This window comes from Apium graveolens, chromosome 7 (assembly GCF_009905375.1).
Source record: "Apium graveolens cultivar Ventura chromosome 7, ASM990537v1, whole genome shotgun sequence".
Lineage (NCBI taxonomy): Eukaryota > Viridiplantae > Streptophyta > Magnoliopsida > Apiales > Apiaceae > Apium > Apium graveolens.
Genome location: NC_133653.1, coordinates 269,520,022 through 269,540,641, shown reverse-complemented (window position 1 = coordinate 269,540,641; position 20,620 = coordinate 269,520,022). Strand labels below are relative to the sequence as shown.

The following is a 20,620-nucleotide window of genomic DNA, read 5'->3' as shown; positions in this document are numbered from 1 at the left end:
CTTAGCTAACCCTTATCAAAAGGAATTATGGAAGTACAACTTCAAGATTAGCTGTGATGTTGGGTCATAAGTTTAAGTAGGCTGTCGTCTAAAAATATTTTACGGAATACACAAAATAGGTATAAATTATCTTGTCTAAAAACGTCTTTTATTTAATTTATCCATTTATCAAAGGACGGATCAGGCAAGATAGGTCATGGCTTCCCAATTTAACTTGCCAAGTTGGGACGCTTTAGAAGAGGTGATCACGTCTGTTTCAAATTAAAAAGAAATACGATGAAAGTTTGCTCTCTCGCCAAATATGCAAATTGTAACCCTCATAACCTAGTTGTTTTTTGTTCCCCTAGCAGTAGATCCTATTGAGGCTTTACTCTAGCAGTAGCACCTTAACATTTTGAATTCGCTCGTTACTTAAAAATTGTATCTTTTTTGTTTTTTTGTTCCCCGAGTGCAATTAGGGCTGTAATTCGAGTCGGACGGCTCGCGAGCTCACCCGGCTCGATTAAGTGTCAAATTAAACGAGTCGGCACGACTCGATTCGTAAAATTAAATGAGTCGAGGTTAAACGAGCCGGATCTCGAAATTCGGCTCGCTTATCCTGAATTACAGCCCTAACTGCTATGCATCAAGTGTTAAATATGATAAAAGCCTATTGGGCCTTTCCCTCTAGTGCAATGCAGTAAGTGTTAAATTGTTTATCGTTTGATTAAATACATGGGACATGACAATTATCTACTGGGATGTATGGCACAATATACTCGGTGTTTAGATATACAGTATGAAGCTAATTCTTGCATAACTGTTAAATCTGCACATTCCATTTTGTTCTGTCTAAGGATATGATGCATCATATATAACATAATATATAACATAATAATGCGTATAGTAAGCAGATGTCAGTTTCAGCAAAAAACAACTCCAATGTAATTCTATTTCGATCAAGAGATGATACTAGTACATTTTTATTTCCATCAAGATATGGCACTGGTAAAATAAACTTGCATAATTGAGAATCAAACCCCATACTTAAGAAGCAAACTACAACTGAGCCTCCTCTTACGTGTACCTAGGTCGCCATGTAGGGCACCTTGGACTGAAGTGCCTGGACACAACCTTTGAGTTCAAAAGATCCAGAATCGGCGTAGTCTTCACAGAACGAGGAGTCTTGTACTGGCTCATTGAAGCACCTAAGCTAACAGCGTAATCCATCAGTTCATTGAAAGTACCTCCTTCGACTATCTTGATCTCAAGTGGACCGATGGATTTATCAGCTACACGACCTTGTCGATACACACTGTTGAGCGACTCTTCAATGGTAAGACAACAATCCTCCAAAACAGATGGTGGAACCACTTGGCTTGTATTTGTTGATCCCTTGTTAAGCACAATATATTCACAGAATATGACATAATGTCCTGGAACCGTGCTTTTGTCTGCATAAGCAGTATAATCAACTAAATTCACATTAAGTGGCCTTAAATGGTTGATTACAGCTTTCTCTACTGCGCTTTGCAGCTCATCTTCATCTGTTTTGTCAGCCTCTATGCTAAGAGCAACGTTTTTCCGACAGATGAAGTTAAATTGGGGGGCCTTATTCTTGAATCCAGCTACTCGTAGGATATCCCCCACTTTATATCTGTAGAGCCCTGCAAATTTTTAAACAATAATAGTGATTAACACACAAATTTTTGATAGAGAAAATTATCAATCAGAGGAAGAAATTGTTTTCTCCTTTTTGCAGAATAAGCTTACCAGCATAGGTTGTGACTACAACCTCGTATTCTTCTCCAAGCTTAACGTCAACAAGATCAACCAACTCTTCTTGTTCTTTCTCGTTGAGCTGAGATCTTTCCATTGGATTGGAATTTGTGTCGCCAACCTTTTTGTTTCGTTGCAGAGGCAAGAATTCAAAAAATGCCATTGTTGGAATGAGGGTATAGTAAGCTTCACTAGGTTTGCAAAGAGGATTAAGATTAACACCGAAATAAGCCTCTGATGAACCATAAAGTAAGCTCACAAGAGGTAGCCCATTGCTATAATACTCGAGAGTTGGTATATAACTTGACATGGTCCCTGTCACTATAGCTTCAATGCACTTTGTATTAGGCCACAACCTTGTTACAATCCCTTTCCATGGCTTCTTACTACATTCAGCCTCAATAAAATCTGCTAAAACTGGGTCGGGTTTAAGAATTTTCATGACGGATTCTCTCACAAACGGATCTGTGATTTCAGGGTTAAGTGCTCCAGTCCGAATGTCATTACATAGCACCGGCCAGTTGTTTTCAAGAAACTGAATAGCCCGGATCAAGACAGAACCAAATGTGGCTCCGACTCGAACAACTTCTTTGTGGAGACATAATCCACATAGTATCTGAGAGTACATACTTTGGTAATTGTCTAGGCAGAGAATAGTTTCATTCGGGCTAGTGTAATTTGTATAGGGATCATTTTCAACAGACCTGTTTATGAAATGTGTACTCCTGTAGTAGCTTGTCAAGGCTGAACGAGCCAGTAGGCCACCAGGAGTCTTGGAATCTGATTTTATGAACAATAAAATCATTGCTTTCCCTTGGTCTAAACCAGGAATATACTTATTCATTATAGGCAGTAAGAGGCTATAGAAAAATGACTTCCTGTTAATCTCTTCTTCAATGGTTGGTATCAGTTTTCTCTCCCCTCCGGATGTCCCTGAGCTGCACCGAAACAGAAAAAACATTGATAAGTAACGATCAGAAACAACGACCTATTTCACTTATTGTAGAAAAAGTCCAAATCATGTTGTTGTGAAGAAAGAGTTATGTTGCACAAGTAGACATGTATATGTAGATTGGGCAGATGCGGTCAATTGATAAACCTCTGATCAATATGTTCTTGAAAGTAAATTCGGGGAACTAAACATGAAAATTACATTGATCAGTCGGGGAATGAAATAATGAGCTTTCCAAGTAAAGATAAATTCACAATGTTTTCATGTTCAAGAGTGACTTGTAATTGTCGAGGGAACTATATATGAATTAGATAGAGTTGAGATATTGATAAAGTCACCACGAAGAGAGCGAAAGTTGCATAAAGAATAAAGCTATGTAAAAGACTGAAATATAGAAAATGAAAATATGCAACCAACCTTGTCAAGAACTCTGAAATGGGTTGAGAACATAGGATGGGAGACTTATCACCATTAGCAATTCGGTTGATATCAGGTTGAATATCCTCATAAGTCACAATGGGCACGAGTTTCTTGAAGCTCTTGGTATCAGTGCGTCCGTCAAGGCCATGACGCTGCAAATACTGCACACCAGCATTTCGAGCTAAAATTTCAGCAAGAACCTGCTTCTGAACTTCATCAGCATTAGCAGTCACATTTTCAATAAACTCGAAAGCTTTCTTCTCTTTCTCCTTCATCATACTACTGCAATCCATCTTAAACTCCCCGCTTTCTGATAATATTTTAGCCCTCTATTTGTGTATGGTGTGATTGATCAGAGATTTCTAAGCTGTGGAAGACACATTTTGCTATAAATAGCAGTAGTTTGTTGTCAGCAAAATTGCTTTACACCAACTTGATAAGGGGTGCTTTCGGTTCTTATCCTCTTACGTATATAATTGTGATAAAACTTGGGTGTAATTCAAATACTGTGGCCGACATTGATGTCAGAAATATGTGTATGATTGACATATTTGTTAGTTTAGCAACAAAAAAAAAAGATAATCAATATAAGTAACTGTTAAGGATTTTGGTGCCCAACCTACAGATTTGGTGTGAATGTAAGAAATTGACAGTGTTGTGTAAGTTGTAACACATTGGTGTAGGAAAAAAAATACATACCAGACGCCTTGTTTTTATACTTCCACAAAAACATGCAAGTTTGACATGACCATTCAACTTGCTGAGGGGTGCATGGTTCCCACCTGCTAAATGCTAGCTACATGTATAATGATTTCGAAACATAATTCTTATTAATTTCCAAATCTAACAAAACAACCGATTTGCAAAACCAACTAAAGTTGGCCAGGAAAACATGTCAAATGTGACATCTACAAATACAAAGTCATTATTATTTGGAATTTGGTATCTTCAGTTCTCAAGTAATAATAAGGTTGGAGGGGCCAGGGTAATGAAGTTAATAGCACAAGTGCAAATCTCATTTCATCCGATCAAAGGATGAGCACACTGCAGTACAAGGGTAGTAAAATCACAAAAAGACGTCACAATACAGTCTGCTGTTTAGTTGATTTCGGTCTTTCTTTTAACTGATTTGGAGATTTCAATTCAATAGTAGCACACGGCATGATCATTCTTGGTTGTGTTTTCATTCATGGATCGTTCTGCATCAGTGCATCCAGTGCGGTAAGAGATAGCATACACTTTAGAAGCTCTTGCGACAGTCAAGACAAGGATTCAGCCATCTATAAGAGATGGTTAATCACTATAATGAATTGCTGGGCCTGTATATCTTCCACTGCGCATGTAAAGGTCAGCAGGTGTTTCTATTTCTGCAAGCCATGCATACTCCTCTTCCTTGCTATCACCCACCTCGTCATTGCATCTTGTGGCTACGCCATAGCATATACAAGAATAATTTTAGTATTGACTATGTGATGGGAAATGCCTTTGGAAAAATATAATTTAGGTATCTTTGAGAATCACAAGGGCCCTTTCCCAACCTATAGGAGGATAACTAAAGGGAGACAAGAGACAACCTATGACAAATAAAACGAAGAGAAAGGACACAATAAATTACTTACAGAAGCTTGAATACGGATAGTCATGGTAATAGGTACATATCCTGCCAGCAGACTCTGAGTAAGGAGGTGCAAGAATGTCAAGAACAGCACAAGGGGTGATCGCTGTGAAACAATGCAGATTTCCCCCAGAATTTGGATACAAAATCGATGTATCGCATGGTGCTGTTACAACTTTATCAACGACCAACTTTGCCAGTCTCACTGTTAAATACAAGTTTGACATCAAACTTTAAATATCAGGCGAAAGATGAAAATTTATGATATAAGTGTGTAAAACATAGATTAGTTATAAAATGAAACTGATCCGTTGGTTCCGATTTCCAAAGATAAAATATGAACTACTAATAATTTTCTCCAAGCTAACAGTTACACTTTGGAGTAGAACCGAATTGACAGAAAAAGCCAGCAGGGTGTCATGTCCAACTCTAGTTATTTTATATTTGTTTTAATATGATCACAGTGCTACATAAATGCACACTCATTAATTGCATACATGAACAATCACTAATACAAGGACAATCACATCCTCTTAGCAGTGGATCTCAGTTTGGTTCAGAAACACTCTCCAAAATGTTTAAATTAAGTCAGAAGAAGACCTTTAGTTCCGTTATTCTTTTCAACGCGTGTAGGCTTAACCCAATCATAAGCTTTCACATGCAAGGAGCCATGGAGAACTTTGCTCAAAACAGTCATCCCTGGATGGTCATGAAGTGGAATAACCGAGGAGGTGGGAAAGCAAAATATACACATCTGCATCGGAGAGACATTTGCATATGCAAAGGACTAAATTCAGGAACATTTCAAATATAATTAAATTTATTTTAGGCCATCTCTTAAATTCAAAATAATCCCAGGCACTAATTGTGATATGTTCCAAGATGTCTTACAGTTATTTGTTAAAATATTTTTGGACCCTTAATGTAGAGATCAGAAATAAGATATGTAAATTATGATACATTTTTATTTCTGATTAAAACAATAAATTAAAAAAGTTGGAACAAACAATTGTCGTATGTACCAGATAGTATATACAAAGGAACAGTAGGCACACATCTGGTTATGTAACAACGGAGGTTTTGCTCTCTATAATTACAATAATTATTCTTGTTGTGAGAATCTGTATCATCCCTTGTGCAATAAGCAGAAAGCAGGTGTATGAATCATAAATGATAAAAAAGCTTTGATGCAGGACAGTTACGAAAAAGGCCAAAGAAAAAAATAAATTTTATAATACTGCAGGCTTTAGAAGCCCAGTAACACAAAAAAAATGTAAGGTAAGTTTATTTATCTTATTATCCTAGTAGATAATACTTCCTATGGTCTCAAATATTAAATATATTTTATTATATCTTTATTTGAAAAAAATAAAAATAAATCTATATATCAAATATAAGTACTTTTTAGAGTACGTAAAAATAGTCAAACAACTTATATTTAGGACCACAGGGTGCATCTTCCAAATGAAGATCAAGTCATTAGGGAAGGCTAACTCTTATCTTTAGATTTTAATTATAAAAGATTATTTAGCACATATCTGATGAACATTTGGAGGATAATATGTTTGCTCTTTCATGAAGTCATATACCAACTTAAGCTGTCATTAGAAAATTTTCAATTTAAACATATATTAATATCAAGAAGGAGATAATATAGCATACCGTAAAACCATCACATTCATGGACATCAATATATGTTATCGGCTGAGCCCATCGATTGGCCCGGCTAAATACATTGAATCCAAAAAGACCGTGACCTTTATCATCCTCTTCATTCTCTTTTAGCCCAACATCAGTGGAAGTTATAGTGTCTGCCATAAAATAAATGAGAATAAATGCCGAGCCTGACGAAAAGAACAAATTACACAACTCTTTTGCAATTTCAGATGCAAGTAATGCAACAATTATGGAACAATTAAATTATGAAATCCTTAATGTGAGCAATTTAACTTAAGACTGTTAACTCGAATAGTATCTCACCACTTGTATATCAATCACTGTTTAGCATGACATCAACTAATCTAGGTTAAAAGGTAATCCCTCCTCTGATATTAGACACTGTATTTTTCATGAATTCTCGTAAATTACATGCATGAGTAAAGAACGACGTCCTTAATATTATTTCTTACTTACGCCCTTATGTTATTTTATTTCTTACTTACGCCCTTATGTTATTTTATTTCTTACTTAATCAAATGTAATGAAGTAACATCAACATTGTATGCATGGTGATGTTATTAAACACAATTACGAAAATCACACAATAAGGGAAAAGCTCACTGACTAAGCATTTAGTCTAATCAGTTAAACGGTGGGTGATTAGCAAGAAAAGAAATAATAATCTTGTTATCTACATCTTAAAGTGAGAAACCAGGACACACTGGTCCATGTATGTAACTCAAAAGTACATAAAGAAAGTTTAATTCAAATTATTTTGCTAGCATTACAGCATATACGTAAAATACTGAAATTCGCAAGATGAGGGTTACATTTTTATTAGAAAGAAAGGTAATAATAAGGGTTGGTAGCAGTAAGAGAAAAAGAAGGCAACAACCTTCCAGTATAAGACTAAAAGCAAAACTTTCAGAACTTAGAGTGATAATGAGTCTGAAGTAAAATTAAATTCCGACGATGCAGCTAAACCAATACACTTCTTTAGATTCAATTAGAGTGACATGTCAAAAGAGGAAGAAATTTTAAACTTAAAGAAAAAATGCTTTTCCAAAAATTCCATACTAAAGTAAAGGATGTATGTATTGCCATTTTCCAATTTAAAGAAAAGGATAGTTAAAACGAGACAAGAGAGAGCTCAACAGAATCAAATGAACTTGCTGTCTTATTTCATTAAAAAATTGCAAATCTAAAAAATCAATTAACATACTCATGGCGCACAAAGAAGTATCTATAGTCAATCTTTTTAACTAAGAACCCCAAATTTTTTTAACCAAACTTTATCGACAATATCTGCATTTGAACCAATCACCTTAAAATATTCAAAAACATAAAAGGAAGAGCAAAATAACACTAGCATAAATCAAGAAATGAAAAAGCACCCAGTACTATGCACAAGATTAAAACTTTAAGCTAACCAGATTACATATTACTCACAAAATAAGATAACCCAGTTGAAACATAACATCATTTTCCCAATTACAAAAAATCAAGAAAAAAAAATCAAAGAAAAAGATAACACTATCCCAATTCAAGAAAACCAACAAATACAAAAAGAACCCAATATTGTGCACAAAATTAAAACTTTTAAAGCAACCCAAATTACATATCACACAATCCAAAAAACCCAGATGAAAAACACATAATTTTCCCAATATTTAAGAAAAGAACAAGAAAAAAAATAAAGGGGGTACCTAAAAGAGAAGAAACTTTTTGAATAGCTTGAGAAGGAGGAGAGCTTGCAGAACGCTTGAAGGTTTGATTACAAAGCTCATAAAGACCCTGAATTGATGATGGTGATGATGATGATGATGATGATGATGATGAGAGTTGTTCCCCAGTCATAGCTGAGAATCTTCTATATATAGCTTGAGAAAACTGGAGAGACTTGCTCAAATATCCACACATTATACACACTCTGTGGTCTATCTGAATATGCAAGTATATAGTGTTTGATTTGAGGCTGTAAATTGAGAAAACCAAAAATTTTCAGAATTGGTTGCATATGGGTTGTGTTTATATTCGGGATGGTCTCACAAATTTATGACTGTGTTCTTTTATATATAAAAAAAGTTTTTATCAAATATAATCCATTTTCCCACACTCAAAATTTATTTAAAATATATATTCATCGAGGATAGTCCTGAAATCAGAAAAAATTATTTATTCTGTGAAATTTTTTTTGTTTATCGAATATTAACTTATTAAGGCTTTACGATAAATCTTGAATATAAAGGAAGTTTTGACTTTTGCTAAAATGTGATGTAAAAAATACAGCCCTTTAACCGAAAAGGGAACAAAAATCTTGCCGCTGAATCTTGTAATTTAGTCTTGACTCTACAGCTAGTTTTCCTTGCATGGAATTTAAGGAAATAATGTACTACAAACAACAACAAAAGTAGTCAATCTACATTCCAGCAGCTGCTACAACATGTTAGAGATGGTCTTACATATATCCCCTCTAAATTCTTGCAATGTTTGTATACTTTCAGCTTCTCTTTGCTGTTGCTGATAACGATCCTGTCGAATCACTCTAAAAATGGCTTTACTCATCAATGTACATGGTTATTTCCAAAAATAATGTTTTCTGTAAAACAATGTGTCAGAGATACCATCATGTAGCTGACTTTGTTCTCGGATTTACGGTTTTATTCACACGACACATGCAACTAGGACAAGGATACGAGTAAACTGAATCAGATGGTCTTTTTAGTTCGACTCCTTTTGAATTGCTATGAACTCTCATTGTTAACATTTGGCGCTTGAAGCTTTTCCATCTGGAAACAGAAACAGATGTATGTGAGCTTATTTGTTTCCTCTCTAGGTGGTTTTTAGTTGGTCAGTTTAACATAAATTTCACAGGAACTGAAGGTAAGGTGGTAAACCATATCTGTGAGATGAATGCATACCCAATATAGGGATCGTCAAACAGTAGGGCTAATTTTCGCTTGTCAGGTCTGATTGTCTTTGCGTGTCCACCATACAAGTATCTCCTATGGCCCAGAAGGAACTGCGGGAAGTTTCCACCTTGAGTTGTCACAAAAACTTCACTATGTAAACAAACTGTGTAGTCTATTGCAGCCATCCTGGAAGAGAAGTTCTAGGGGCAGTACCTAAAGTCAGTTGGTCTGGAAGACCTCAAATGAGTTAGCTTGTAAACTAAAAAAATCAAATCCTATATACCTTAAATGGAGCTAGTTCTTCGAATGCCAGCATTTCTTTCGTTTGTAGACGGGGAAACATTTCTAACAGTGGAGCCATATGTCTTTCTGAGTCATATATCTGCCCAGATGCCAAGTATATAGCTGTGGTATTATCGAACCCCATTCCTCTAAGCATCAAACCTACCTGATCAATAAGTGAAAAACATGACTTTAATATCTTGCGTACTAGCTAGCTATATCTGTAAATGTTGCTGCTCAAATTTATTTGAGTATATTGATATACTCATGACTTAGTTAAAGACCAGGGCAGACACTAACAACAGAAAAAATATATTTGGAATTTTAATAGGCAGCTGAACTTGCTGACAACATGTATAAGCCTTCAAAACAATGACTTGGTGTTCCCTGTCATACTATGAAATTCTCCAATAGCAAGGAAAACCATAATAAACATTTCCAGAGCACCAATTCTCAAATGAGAATCATGCAAGGGATTACAGTATGCAAGGCAAGAGGAGTATGAGATCAATTATCTCCAAGCAAAATGAGTGTTATAGTTGACCTAAGACATGAGGGGTCAAACAGAAATGAGAATTCCAGGATTCCAAATATAAAAAATTGATAATGTATTCTTAAAGATCCTAATTGTTCTACTGTACATATAGGAATTCGACCAGGTTTAGGAAACAAGTATTACCTCTAAAGGTGTTAAAGGACACTTGCCATTTCTCCTGTATGCTCCAGGACGAATAACTCGGCCACGCTTTGTAAATTTTCCCTTCCAACCTCTTTCCCTAGCTGCGTTCATGTCCTCTTCTTCTTTCTTCCCACCATCATATACACAGCAAGAGAAAGCAACCATATCCTGCACAAGAAAGATAAGTATAGCTTGCAATAAATTCTCAAGACAACCTATCTGTGGGATAATAAACAGATTCACTCGGTGGAAACGAACCTCCTCAAAGCGAAGATGAACAGAGATATACTTGCCACTATCTTTTACACTCAGTTCTTTCATTTTTGCAACCAAAGATTCTCCCAGGGTTAATATGGGACTACTAAACCGTAAAGCCTCATAATTTGCCAAGCATCTAAGCCGTTGAACTGCTAGAGGAGCTTCAGATGACAAACGATTTGCGAAAGGAGAAATCCTTATAACCCTGAGTTGAGGATTGCCAAACATTTGCTTCAAGTTAAATGATAATGTTGAATCCAACAAACAAGTACACTTGGAGGAGCCAATGTATGACGAACAATATGGAAAGTGACAAGGCATAATATAACTGCAAACTAGTTAACACCGCGAACAATTTAAATTTCAACAATATTTTTTGGGCCTAACCAGTAAAGGAATACAAAACAAAACAAGAAAAGGGAAGTAAGGTTGAACTCCTGTAATCTACAAGAAGAAGTTACAGAAGTTACTAACATAAAACGGGATTTGGATACAGGATAAAATGATGTTTATCTACAGGTAGCACCAAAAGGAAACATAAACACATTCTACGCTTCAAAACTCTAGTAGTTTTTTCCATCATATTCTGTTCTCAACATTGTATTTGTTCCATGAAATCAATATCCATAGGAACTGTTTGGTAGAAAGCCTTTTTTAGGCCAGCAGTTCACAACAGTTTGGGAGCGTGCAGAAGCTATTGTTTACCCTACATCAAGAACTTTTTTGCAAGTAGGAGGTAATAAGTAAGATATGATAGACTAATCACATTAAAACCATCTAACGAAAGCCACTCAAGGTATTGAGTTTTTTCCAATATATTTTGATGTCAAATTTGTATTTTTATCAAGAAATTACCATCACAGGCGCTGTATGCTAGAAGGCCTTGTTTCGGGCTACTTAACCCTAATTTGAGAGCATGAAAAAAGAAATGTGTGCCCTGCATTAATATCGTTTTTGCAGGTAGGCGGTAAGACAAAACTGACAATCATATAAAAGCAGTCATTGGGAACTACTTGATCATATAATCAGTTAACAGTTCACAGTAACCAATTAGAACATGCAAAATCAAAGCAGTCACTTTAGCGGAGAAGTTTGATTGCACAAAAAGAGAAATATAAGTTACAGGGGATATGCAGTCTAAAAATCCTACAAATGGCTATAAAGTTACTGCACTTCAAATGAGCACTGATCTCTATTGTTTTATATTTGTAGAGAACTTTTAATAAAATGGAGGATTTATTATCTTTCTCATTAAATACAAGCAGTTAAAAATCCTGCAAACAGAAATAACAAATACAACTTAAAAGAGCACGGCTCTCCACTGGTTTTTTTAAACATATTGAAAATCAAAGAGAACGGTGGGGAGGGAATGAGAAAAATATGATGAAACACAATAACAATTAACATGCATATTAACTTACTTTTCTTCGAGTAGCCTGGGAAGAATTACATCCTTGTAGAAATCAACAGATGCCCAAGCATTTACTTTAAAATTGGGCACATTAGTCATGTTCTGATCAAATCGCTCCATTAGGTACCCAGGAATCTTGTCAACTACCCGTACATCATTTGCCAATGTACTTTTAAAAAAACTTTCATCATATATATCTTTCAATTTACTGCACATGAAACACATACAGAATCCGTGTATTATTAGAAATGAAGAGTTGTGATGTATACTCTTTTTAACATTTTTCTTTGCTAAGCATTACTGACTTCTTTTCTGTCATAGAATATGTCCAGGTGGATAGATACTCTTTATTTAACCAAAACAATGAAGAAAGACAAATGCAGTAGAAGCTAAAATGAGATATTTATTTAGCCACTAGTTACCCCGAGTGTCCAACTTGGATATGTGTCTAAGGGCCGAACTACATATACATATATATATTTTGGCCTTTAACAAGTGTCCCATATACAACTTGAGGGTGTTTTTCATGTGCTATCTTGAACTCATATATTTTTATATTTATAGTTTTTAAATCTCAGACCATATACCTAGCTACTAACAGAGTACAAGATATTTCGATGATCGTATCAAACTTAAGAAAATGACCTACAACAGCATCTCAATGCTAGTTGACCTTTAAATTAACAAATTTGTGGTAGTTATTTTTTGGCAGATGTTTACACTCCAAAAGATATTTGTTACAATTGAACTCCTGAAATTATGCAAGAACAACAAAGATTTATACAAACCTAGGATCTCTCCAAATGCTATGAAAACGAAAATTTGGAATGAGAAGTGTTGCATTAAGATACCCTGCCACAGCAACAGCATTGCAAACCTATGTATGCAGCAGAAGGCATGAACAAGAGACTATAGGAATTAGGATGAAATTTGAAACATGCCGTAATTGAGTTTAAATAAAATCAGACGCAAAGATTACCGACGTCCTCTGCTGGTTCAAGCCACCATTTGCCTCAACATATATGTACCCATTAGACTCAGGTAATCCTACAGTGTTGAACAACCTCAATTCAAATTTGATATGAACATCAAATGGCATTGTTACACATGCAATAACAATTATACCACATGCAAGTTCAACACTACAAGAAAGATCCTCCATTTGATCAAATAGTAGCTGAGGGAACATGACTCATAACTTCAACTTTCAGGTTGAACCAACTTATACAGTAGTAATATCGTAGAACGTTTAGCTGAATTATAAATCAAGAGACCTTGCCTAATGACTGACCAAATCATGAAACTCGCAGAGGACTTCTCCAAGAAGAAAGATCATTAATTTCCACAAAAAAATTTAAAAAAAATTATGGGCAAGTTATCATCTTAGCCCATAATAAACATTGGTTTGCCTGTAATCAAATATATTCTTTCACTTTTAAATCCTCCGAGATAGCATGAACCATATATGCAACTAACAGAGACTCAGAGCAAACCAGTTAGGATCCTACTGTTGGAGATAAAAGACTAATAAATGACATATTCATACAAGCAAGAAGAAACAGTATTTTAATATCAATTCATACAGCTAACACTACAAGACACAGGGCCTTTACACCTTCAATGGACATACCTCCAGAAGACTTATTAGTACATGGCCTCCACTCTCCACCTTTACGATGTTCCCATATAGTTGATATCTAATATTGTTGATTAATAATGCGTGTTAACAGTCTTTAATTAAAAATATAATAACAACATAACAATGCCAAATAATTCGACTAAATTAATTAATTATGAAAACTAACCGCATCCATGGAAGAATTATCAGCATCCATATCAGCCCTGAGGTTCTCATAAAGTTGCGGACTCCGATAACCGGAACCGGGCGACAACCGGTGCTTAATAACGGAAGGAACATACTGATCTAACGACAATGTACCCGTAGAAAGCAACATTGCAAAAGTGTAAATAAAAGGAACTAACAGAAGAATACGCTGTCGACGTACTAAAAAGGAGAGTAGGGACCACGAGAGACGTTGAGCTAGGGTTGCATGGGGCTGAGAGAACCGGGCGGTCCTTGTGCGACGATGACGCGGTGACCGGATAGGCGGAGAAGATGGCGGTGATGGTGTTGGGGTGGTGTGTCCACTTCCCGGTAGCCTATTGTATGCATGCATGATCTTTTACATTGCCCCTTTGATTTATTTATTTCGATCACAATCAAAGGCTAGAGGAGATGCATCAAATTAAATAATTATACGGTATTTATGTATGTATAGAAATGTTCATACAAATAACAAGATTGATGATATTTGATTGTTGCTTTTGCGGAAGGAGGAGAGTCATGACAATAATGTTTGTCTTGTGCCTGCCTAATCTTTTCTAATTCCTTCCCATTTTCTGTAAATTCTTTTTTTTTTTTAAATAAATTTTTGGGAATTTACCAAAAATACCAATTTTTAGTAAAATATTTGCAAAATTACGGACGCAGGTTGTACATGGGATTGCAACGGTTGTATATGTAGTTGCATATGAGGTTGATCCGTATTTTTGCAAATATTTTCTACAACTTGGATATTTATAAAATAAAAAAAAACTAATATTTTATACTGTTAAAATATTAATATAGTTAACTAATATAAATGTAATTTTTATTATAGCATAAATAAAAAACAATTTTATCGATATAAACAATTTAACACTTATCTATACTTAACTATAATGGTATAATTTGTTGTTTGAACCGCCGTTTTCTTTTTTGTTATCCCTCTTAATCAATTATATTAGTCAAATCTTTAAAATTAAATTTTAGTTATCCTTCTCGATCATAAGTAAATGTTAAATTTTTAAAATTAAATAATTTAAACAGTTAGATATAAGAAAAATGTTTGATGTACAAAACTAATAAGTTTCATATAGTATTATTTATCGCAACTTGAGATTGTCCGTGGATTTGATCAATCAAGTCGAGAATACCATTCACTATAACAGAGCAGATGCAGCCACTATCATCGCGCAAACTGCATTATTAAGTGAAGGTTAGCAAAATACTACTAGCATTTAAGACTGCAGCAGCCTCCAGTTGATACATAGCTAGCTAGCCTAATAGTCTAACACCCTGTTAATTACCTGAAAGCATATATATTCCTCTATTTTCACTGTTAGAGATATACTCCCTACGTCCCTCCCAAATGTTTACATTTGGATGGGGCGCGGAGTTTAAGAAAAATGATAAAGTAGTGGAGAAAAGTTGAAAAAATGAGTAAAGTAGTAGGACCGATTAATATTATATGTATAAAGTGGGTATAGTGGAGGAAAGTAGTGGAGGTAGTTAATTTAAAAATTATAAAAACTTTACTATTTTTGGAAAATTTTAAAATGTAAACAATTGGAAGGGATATCCCAAAAAGAAAAGTTTAAACAAATGGGAGGGACAGAGGAAGTATATATTTGTCACATTTCTTGTATCACTCCAACAGTATGTACTGCTGAAGGATATAAGATATGGTATCAGAGCTCGGTTTATGGAGGGACTCAGATTCCGGTCCTCCAACCCCATTTATTTAATTTAAATATTTGTTGTTGGTATTGATATTGGTATTGGTCGTATTTGTCGTTGTCAATCGAAACGAAACGTATCGTACTATCGAATGGGATTATTGAACAGTATAATATTCTGTTGGGTTTTCCTCTACCGCCTTAAGATTTTATCATTTATTCGTCCATCACGTTCCATGGAAATATTGGCATCAAGGTGAAAATGTTGACTAGTGTTAAGTTATTTTTAGCTATGGTAGTGTGCGAATTTACAAGGGATCCAACATATATGTTAGCATATTGTAATTATTGGTTATATTGTTGTCCAAATACCAATGCACTACTATATAGTTGCAGGCAAAAAAGTGAAGGATGGTTAAAAAGAGCTTTCCAGCTCAAGTCGGTTTGTCTTCTTCATCAAATATAGAACCAGCAGGAGCCAGAGCCACTGTTCAAACTCACATGGAACTCAAACACATGTTATTCTATTTACATTTACATGCATATATACACACACGCTTAGATTCAGCTAGGTTCCATTTCACGTGGATGCACGATTTTAGTAGGAGGTCATGGTGGTGGAATACTGTGTTAGCCCTCTCTTTAAAATTTATCGAGGTGTACGTAATCTGATCTATACACGAATAACTGGCTATTAAAACAAACGTCAATTTTTTGGAATGGATGGTTATCATGTGGACTTAATAATTCTTTTTTCAAACTTAACCCTTGCATGGGCTATACCTCTTTTTATAAGCTCTCCTTTGTTTGATCCCGTAGAAAAGGACCCTTCAATAAAACACTGGGAGGATAAGAAAACAGCCAAAAATTAGGTCTTCCCTACCTTTTGACAACACAAAAAACAATAATGGTGACAGTTTATTTACGAGTACTATACTACTATCTAATATCTATTCATTGCATGCATGCCTAGCTTCAGCTTGTCATGTTAAACTCCCCCACTCTCTTCATCATTGATCACTGATCAGTAACTCATCATGATATTAATTTATATGTTTATAGATTTTCCAAAAAGGCGTCTACTCTATAAGTGACTGTAGAAATATGTGGCCGTTGGATCATGAGATTTCAACCTATTAAGAAGAAATGAGAATAAAATTTTCAATAGAAAAATGTATTAGAAGCTCATTCTCGAGGAAGGTCCGGACATGATCTTATACTCTTTAACACTCCCTCTCAACCGTACGATACGTTTCGGTACGATTGACAACAACAAATACGCCGAGTACTCGAGCTCTGATACCATGTTAAGTAACTAGTCGCACTAAAACCTTAAGGTGGTACAGGAAAACCTGAATATGATCTTAAACTCTTTAACAATCCAAACGATACCTGTCTGTACTTGATTCAGTTCGTTTAGTTTCAAGCTAAGTAAGCTACTAAAAGCTTTCATCATATATATATATATGGTCTCTGACTTGTGCAGGTTATCATATGAGCAAAATATTAATTACTAGTTCATCTGTATCTGCATTCATAGCCATATGAGCTTCTTCTGCTCCTTATAAATGAAAAATGCAGAGTAATTGATTTTAATACATATCTTCATCTTCATCTATCTCCGTCCTTTCAATTAAATACAAGAACCAGGCATTTTTAGTGTTCGTTTCCTTATATTGTAAATGCATACATATGTGGCATGTATATAAAAGCCTTTTTGTTATGTTAATTTCTCACTGTCTCTGTCCCAGTTTTATTGACAGCTTCTAGCTGTCTTCTGCTGAAGTGAAGTCAGATAAATAATAATGGCAACTATTTAGAGGTCCAGGTGGTAGAAGAATTTAGTCCAGCTATTAAAGATCTTATATTCATTTATAGAATAAACTAAAAAGAATATTATTTATTTTTTGTAGCTTTTGAAAGTATAATAATATGAGCATGTCTGTTCTTTGCCTATAGAGAGCTTGGTTTTGTCTCTCCTTTTCTTTTCTTCTTCCTTCCTTTATGCGATGAATTCTTATAATTCCCAGTTCTTTGGAGGCTCTGCGGAAGAATGTCACAGCTCTGAATCTGGTTGGACTATGTACATTGGATCCCCCGTTGATGATGATTATGTTGACGAAGCAGAAAATGACGATGAAGATCACTATAAAGGTGGTGGTGATGTTGAAAGCGATGATTCGATGGTTTCTGATGCTTCTTCTGCAATGACTTCAAATATTAAGAAAACAAATGTGTATCATCAAGATGCAAAGAAAGATGTTGCTGGGAAGATGAAAAGTTCAAGAAAATCGATGAAAATCAGAGTGGAAGAGATCGAAAAACCAGACAAGAGAAAAGATAAAGAATCTGCTAACATGAATGCTGCAACTTCTCGAAGTGGTAACAAGGTAAGGAGAAACTGGTTAGGGAAGAAAAAATAAGAAGTATTGTTCAAAATGTCATTTCTTTCTTAAGTAATTGCTTAGGGTTGTTTTAGTTGTGTAGACTTTTCAGAGCAGATAGAAGGAAATGGTTCAAAATTTTCCCATATGTTATAATCATGAATTGTAGATTATGTAATCTAATATTGTACTACTCGGATCAAACTTTGTTTTTTTGATGCAATATTATTATGTATGTAGCTATGCATTTACATGTAATTTACATAACATGCCTTGGATTTTGGAAACTGTGTGCACAAAGCAAGTGGCAGCTGAAACACATAAGCATCTAAGATTGACAAACAAAAGAGCTTATGATGAGCTTATGAGTTCTTGATACTTTGATTTCAGAACATGCCTGCATGAGATCATATATAAATTCCCCTAATAGAGTGTCATGGTTACAAAGGTAATTCAACATAGGCAGAAAAACAACAAGTTATAGTGAACAATAGTATCCAACACATGCGCACGCACGAGCACTTTGAATATTATAGATCTTAAAATCTCCAGGGATAAGGATCTAAACAGTGAAGATGTTTTTTTTTCAAAGACCATGGAAAGTTCAACAGCTAGCTCTAGCTAACTCTCTGCACTCCTTCTGTACTGGTGGACACCTAATTAATCTGTTTTTTTGTTACCCACCACCAATTATTGAATTGGTACAAGTATTTTAGACACACATGCATGTTGTGTGGTTATTAGTAACACTAAACTCAGTGTACATCAGTGTCTATTTATGTGTCAATCTGTACATGCCTGTGTGAGTGCAGATGCATGATAAGTATCCGTTTTCTAGCTATTATCCGTAATCATAACTTATTAGCAGACACTCTCACATTTCCTCTCTTGGATAGCCCAATGGATCATTGGGACGACGAGAGAAAAGCCCTTAAACAGTTGAGCTATCCCATCGCGCTCAAATTCCTCTACTTTTAAACGAAAGAAGAGAAGAAAAGAGACATTAAAAAGAAAAGGAAAGTAAGAACATTCAGTTACAAACTTCCGAGTTCAAAGTCACGGACTCACAGTTGATGTTTAGCAGCAACCACAATACACTGAAATGTCTAATAAGAAAATGAACCGTTCACGAGGTTCATTTGCAGCAACTACAAATACACCAGCAATGTCTTATAAACTGAACTGGAAAAACCACTGAAGAAACCATTTTAAATCCTTAAAAGATTTATCCTAACATATGAAAGGAACTTGACTTGTAATCAAATCTGACTATGAGACCTACCTTACGTTAGGATAGCGGGATGATATCGACTGTTGCACCTAGTTTTCTTCACGCTCATCATCAGAATCATCGATTGTGGGCAACTGGTATCGGCAAACTGGGCATGTATTTCGAAGATCCAGCCAAGAGATAATACAGTCCTCATGAAAAAAGTGGGAGCAAGGCAACTGTTTTGCCATCTCTCCAACATTAAACTCATTCAGGCACACAGCACAAGCAAGAGTTCCCCTCTCCACGCTTTCTTGAGTGAATGTAACAGATGCCAGATTCCTAACAACAGATCTGGAAGCCGGCTGCTCATCGAATGGCGGGTCGTCATCTGGAATGTGCTCAAACTCATCATCATGGTCAGAGTGACCATCATTTTGGCCTACATTTTGGTTTGTTACATATCTTATCTCCAGCACCAGCCCATCCTGGTAAATATTGATACCCATTTCTCCATTCTCTTCCATTAGTCTAGAATCAAAACCTGACTGTTCAGATGGCAGATTTTCTAGATCAGTGACTGACTGTTCAAGCGCATTAGCTGCAGCTCTCAGCTCATTTGCCACAGTAATGTAGTCGACTTCCCGAATTTGTGTATCAGACACATTAGCTGCACCAGCACCACTCGGCTGATTTACTGGAGCAGAGTGGTCAGTGGTTTGCATTGATTGTTGAACCATGTTAGCTGCAACACCGAGCCGATGATTTTCAGGATCATAGTAAACAAGGTTCCATAAGTGGTGTTGAAGAGCAGAGTAGTCAATGCTGCGGCCGACTGATTGTTCAAACACATCAGCTGCAGCTTTCAGACGATTTGCCAGAGCAATGTAGTCAATTTCCAGGACTAACTGGTCACCCACATTAGCTGCAGCACTCAGATGATGATTTCCCGGAGCATTGTCCTGGACCACATTAGCTGCAGCACTCAGATGATGATTTCCCGGAGCATTGTCCTGGACCACATTAGCTGCAGCACTCAGCTGATGATTTTCGGTAGCATTGTCCTGGACCACATTAGCTGCATCACTCAGTTGATGATTTTCCGGAGCATTGTCCTGGACCACATTAGCTGCATCACTCAGCTGATGATTTTCCAGAGCATAGTAGTCAATGTTTTGTGAGTGAATTTCCAGAGCATTGTAATCAATGTTCCCGGCTGATTGTTCAACAGCATTAGATGCAGCATTCAGCGGATTCTCCAGAGCAGTGTACTCAATGTCAGGGACTTGTTGTTCACCCTCACTAGCTGCTACAACCAACTGATTTTCTGGAGCAGCGTAGTCAATGTGGTGAACTGATTCTTCCACCACATTAGCTTCAGCTCTCTGCTGATTTGCCAGAGCATAGTAATTATCAATCCAGGCTGATTGTTGAACCACATTATCTGTAGCATTCTGCTGATTGTCTATATTAAAAAAATCATAGTACATAATTGATTGTTCCGCAGGATGATCAGCTACACGATTAGTCTGATCATCCCGAGCAAAGAAATCAATATACGAGATTGGTGATTGTTCCACAG

General features: G+C 35.8%; 4 protein-coding genes across 4 annotated transcripts; all 4 read right to left on the bottom strand.

Moving 5' to 3' along the window:
- Window positions 1-900: 900 nt before the first annotated feature.
- Window positions 901-3,888, bottom strand: LOC141671001 (indole-3-acetic acid-amido synthetase GH3.6-like). Its single transcript, XM_074477064.1, has 3 exons — window positions 3,128-3,888; window positions 1,753-2,696; window positions 901-1,646 (listed from the first exon to the last, which is right to left on the bottom strand). Exons 1-3 carry the CDS (start codon window positions 3,421-3,423, stop codon window positions 1,057-1,059), a joined length of 1,830 nt encoding a protein of 609 aa, XP_074333165.1. The 5' UTR covers window positions 3,424-3,888; the 3' UTR covers window positions 901-1,056.
- A 149-nt stretch (window positions 3,889-4,037) lies between these two features.
- On the bottom strand, window positions 4,038-8,422 carry LOC141671003 (plant cysteine oxidase 3). Its single transcript, XM_074477067.1, has 5 exons — window positions 8,111-8,422; window positions 6,408-6,556; window positions 5,346-5,499; window positions 4,750-4,950; window positions 4,038-4,557 (listed from the first exon to the last, which is right to left on the bottom strand). The coding sequence occupies exons 1-5, from the start codon at window positions 8,322-8,324 to the stop codon at window positions 4,424-4,426; spliced, it is 852 nt and encodes a 283-aa protein (XP_074333168.1). The 5' UTR covers window positions 8,325-8,422; the 3' UTR covers window positions 4,038-4,423.
- A 232-nt stretch (window positions 8,423-8,654) lies between these two features.
- LOC141671002 (protein ESMERALDA 1-like) lies at window positions 8,655-14,254 on the bottom strand. Its single transcript, XM_074477065.1, has 10 exons — window positions 13,752-14,254; window positions 13,577-13,643; window positions 12,926-12,993; window positions 12,735-12,823; window positions 11,957-12,154; window positions 10,536-10,740; window positions 10,278-10,445; window positions 9,600-9,764; window positions 9,326-9,516; window positions 8,655-9,193 (listed from the first exon to the last, which is right to left on the bottom strand). The coding sequence occupies exons 1-10, from the start codon at window positions 14,121-14,123 to the stop codon at window positions 9,031-9,033; spliced, it is 1,686 nt and encodes a 561-aa protein (XP_074333166.1). The 5' UTR covers window positions 14,124-14,254; the 3' UTR covers window positions 8,655-9,030.
- A 4,638-nt stretch (window positions 14,255-18,892) lies between these two features.
- On the bottom strand, window positions 18,893-20,528 carry LOC141674939 (uncharacterized). The gene has a single exon (XM_074481638.1). It carries the CDS (start codon window positions 20,526-20,528, stop codon window positions 19,149-19,151), a length of 1,380 nt encoding a protein of 459 aa, XP_074337739.1. The 3' UTR covers window positions 18,893-19,148.
- Between the last annotated feature and the right edge of the window lie 92 nt (window positions 20,529-20,620).

Coding starts and splice junctions, on each gene's coding strand:
- LOC141671001 (XM_074477064.1), bottom strand. CDS start 3,423: ATGGATTGCAGTAGTATGATGAAGGAGAAAGAGAAGAAAGCTTTCGAG. Junction 2,697..3,127: donor ATTTCAGAGTTCTTGACAAG/GTTGGTTGCATA, acceptor GTTTCGGTGCAG/CTCAGGGACATCCGGAGGGG. Junction 1,647..1,752: donor TGTAGTCACAACCTATGCTG/GTAAGCTTATTC, acceptor AAAAATTTGCAG/GGCTCTACAGATATAAAGTG.
- LOC141671003 (XM_074477067.1), bottom strand. CDS start 8,324: ATGTGTGGATATTTGAGCAAGTCTCTCCAGTTTTCTCAAGCTATATAT. Junction 5,500..6,407: donor ATGAATGTGATGGTTTTACG/GTATGCTATATT, acceptor TCTCCGATGCAG/ATGTGTATATTTTGCTTTCC. Junction 4,558..4,749: donor CTATCCGTATTCAAGCTTCT/GTAAGTAATTTA, acceptor GCTATGGCGTAG/CCACAAGATGCAATGACGAG.
- LOC141671002 (XM_074477065.1), bottom strand. CDS start 14,123: ATGCATGCATACAATAGGCTACCGGGAAGTGGACACACCACCCCAACA. Junction 12,994..13,576: donor TACTAATAAGTCTTCTGGAG/GTATGTCCATTG, acceptor TCAACACTGTAG/GATTACCTGAGTCTAATGGG. Junction 12,824..12,925: donor TGAACCAGCAGAGGACGTCG/GTAATCTTTGCG, acceptor CTGCATACATAG/GTTTGCAATGCTGTTGCTGT.
- LOC141674939 (XM_074481638.1), bottom strand. CDS start 20,528: ATGTACTATGATTTTTTTAATATAGACAATCAGCAGAATGCTACAGAT.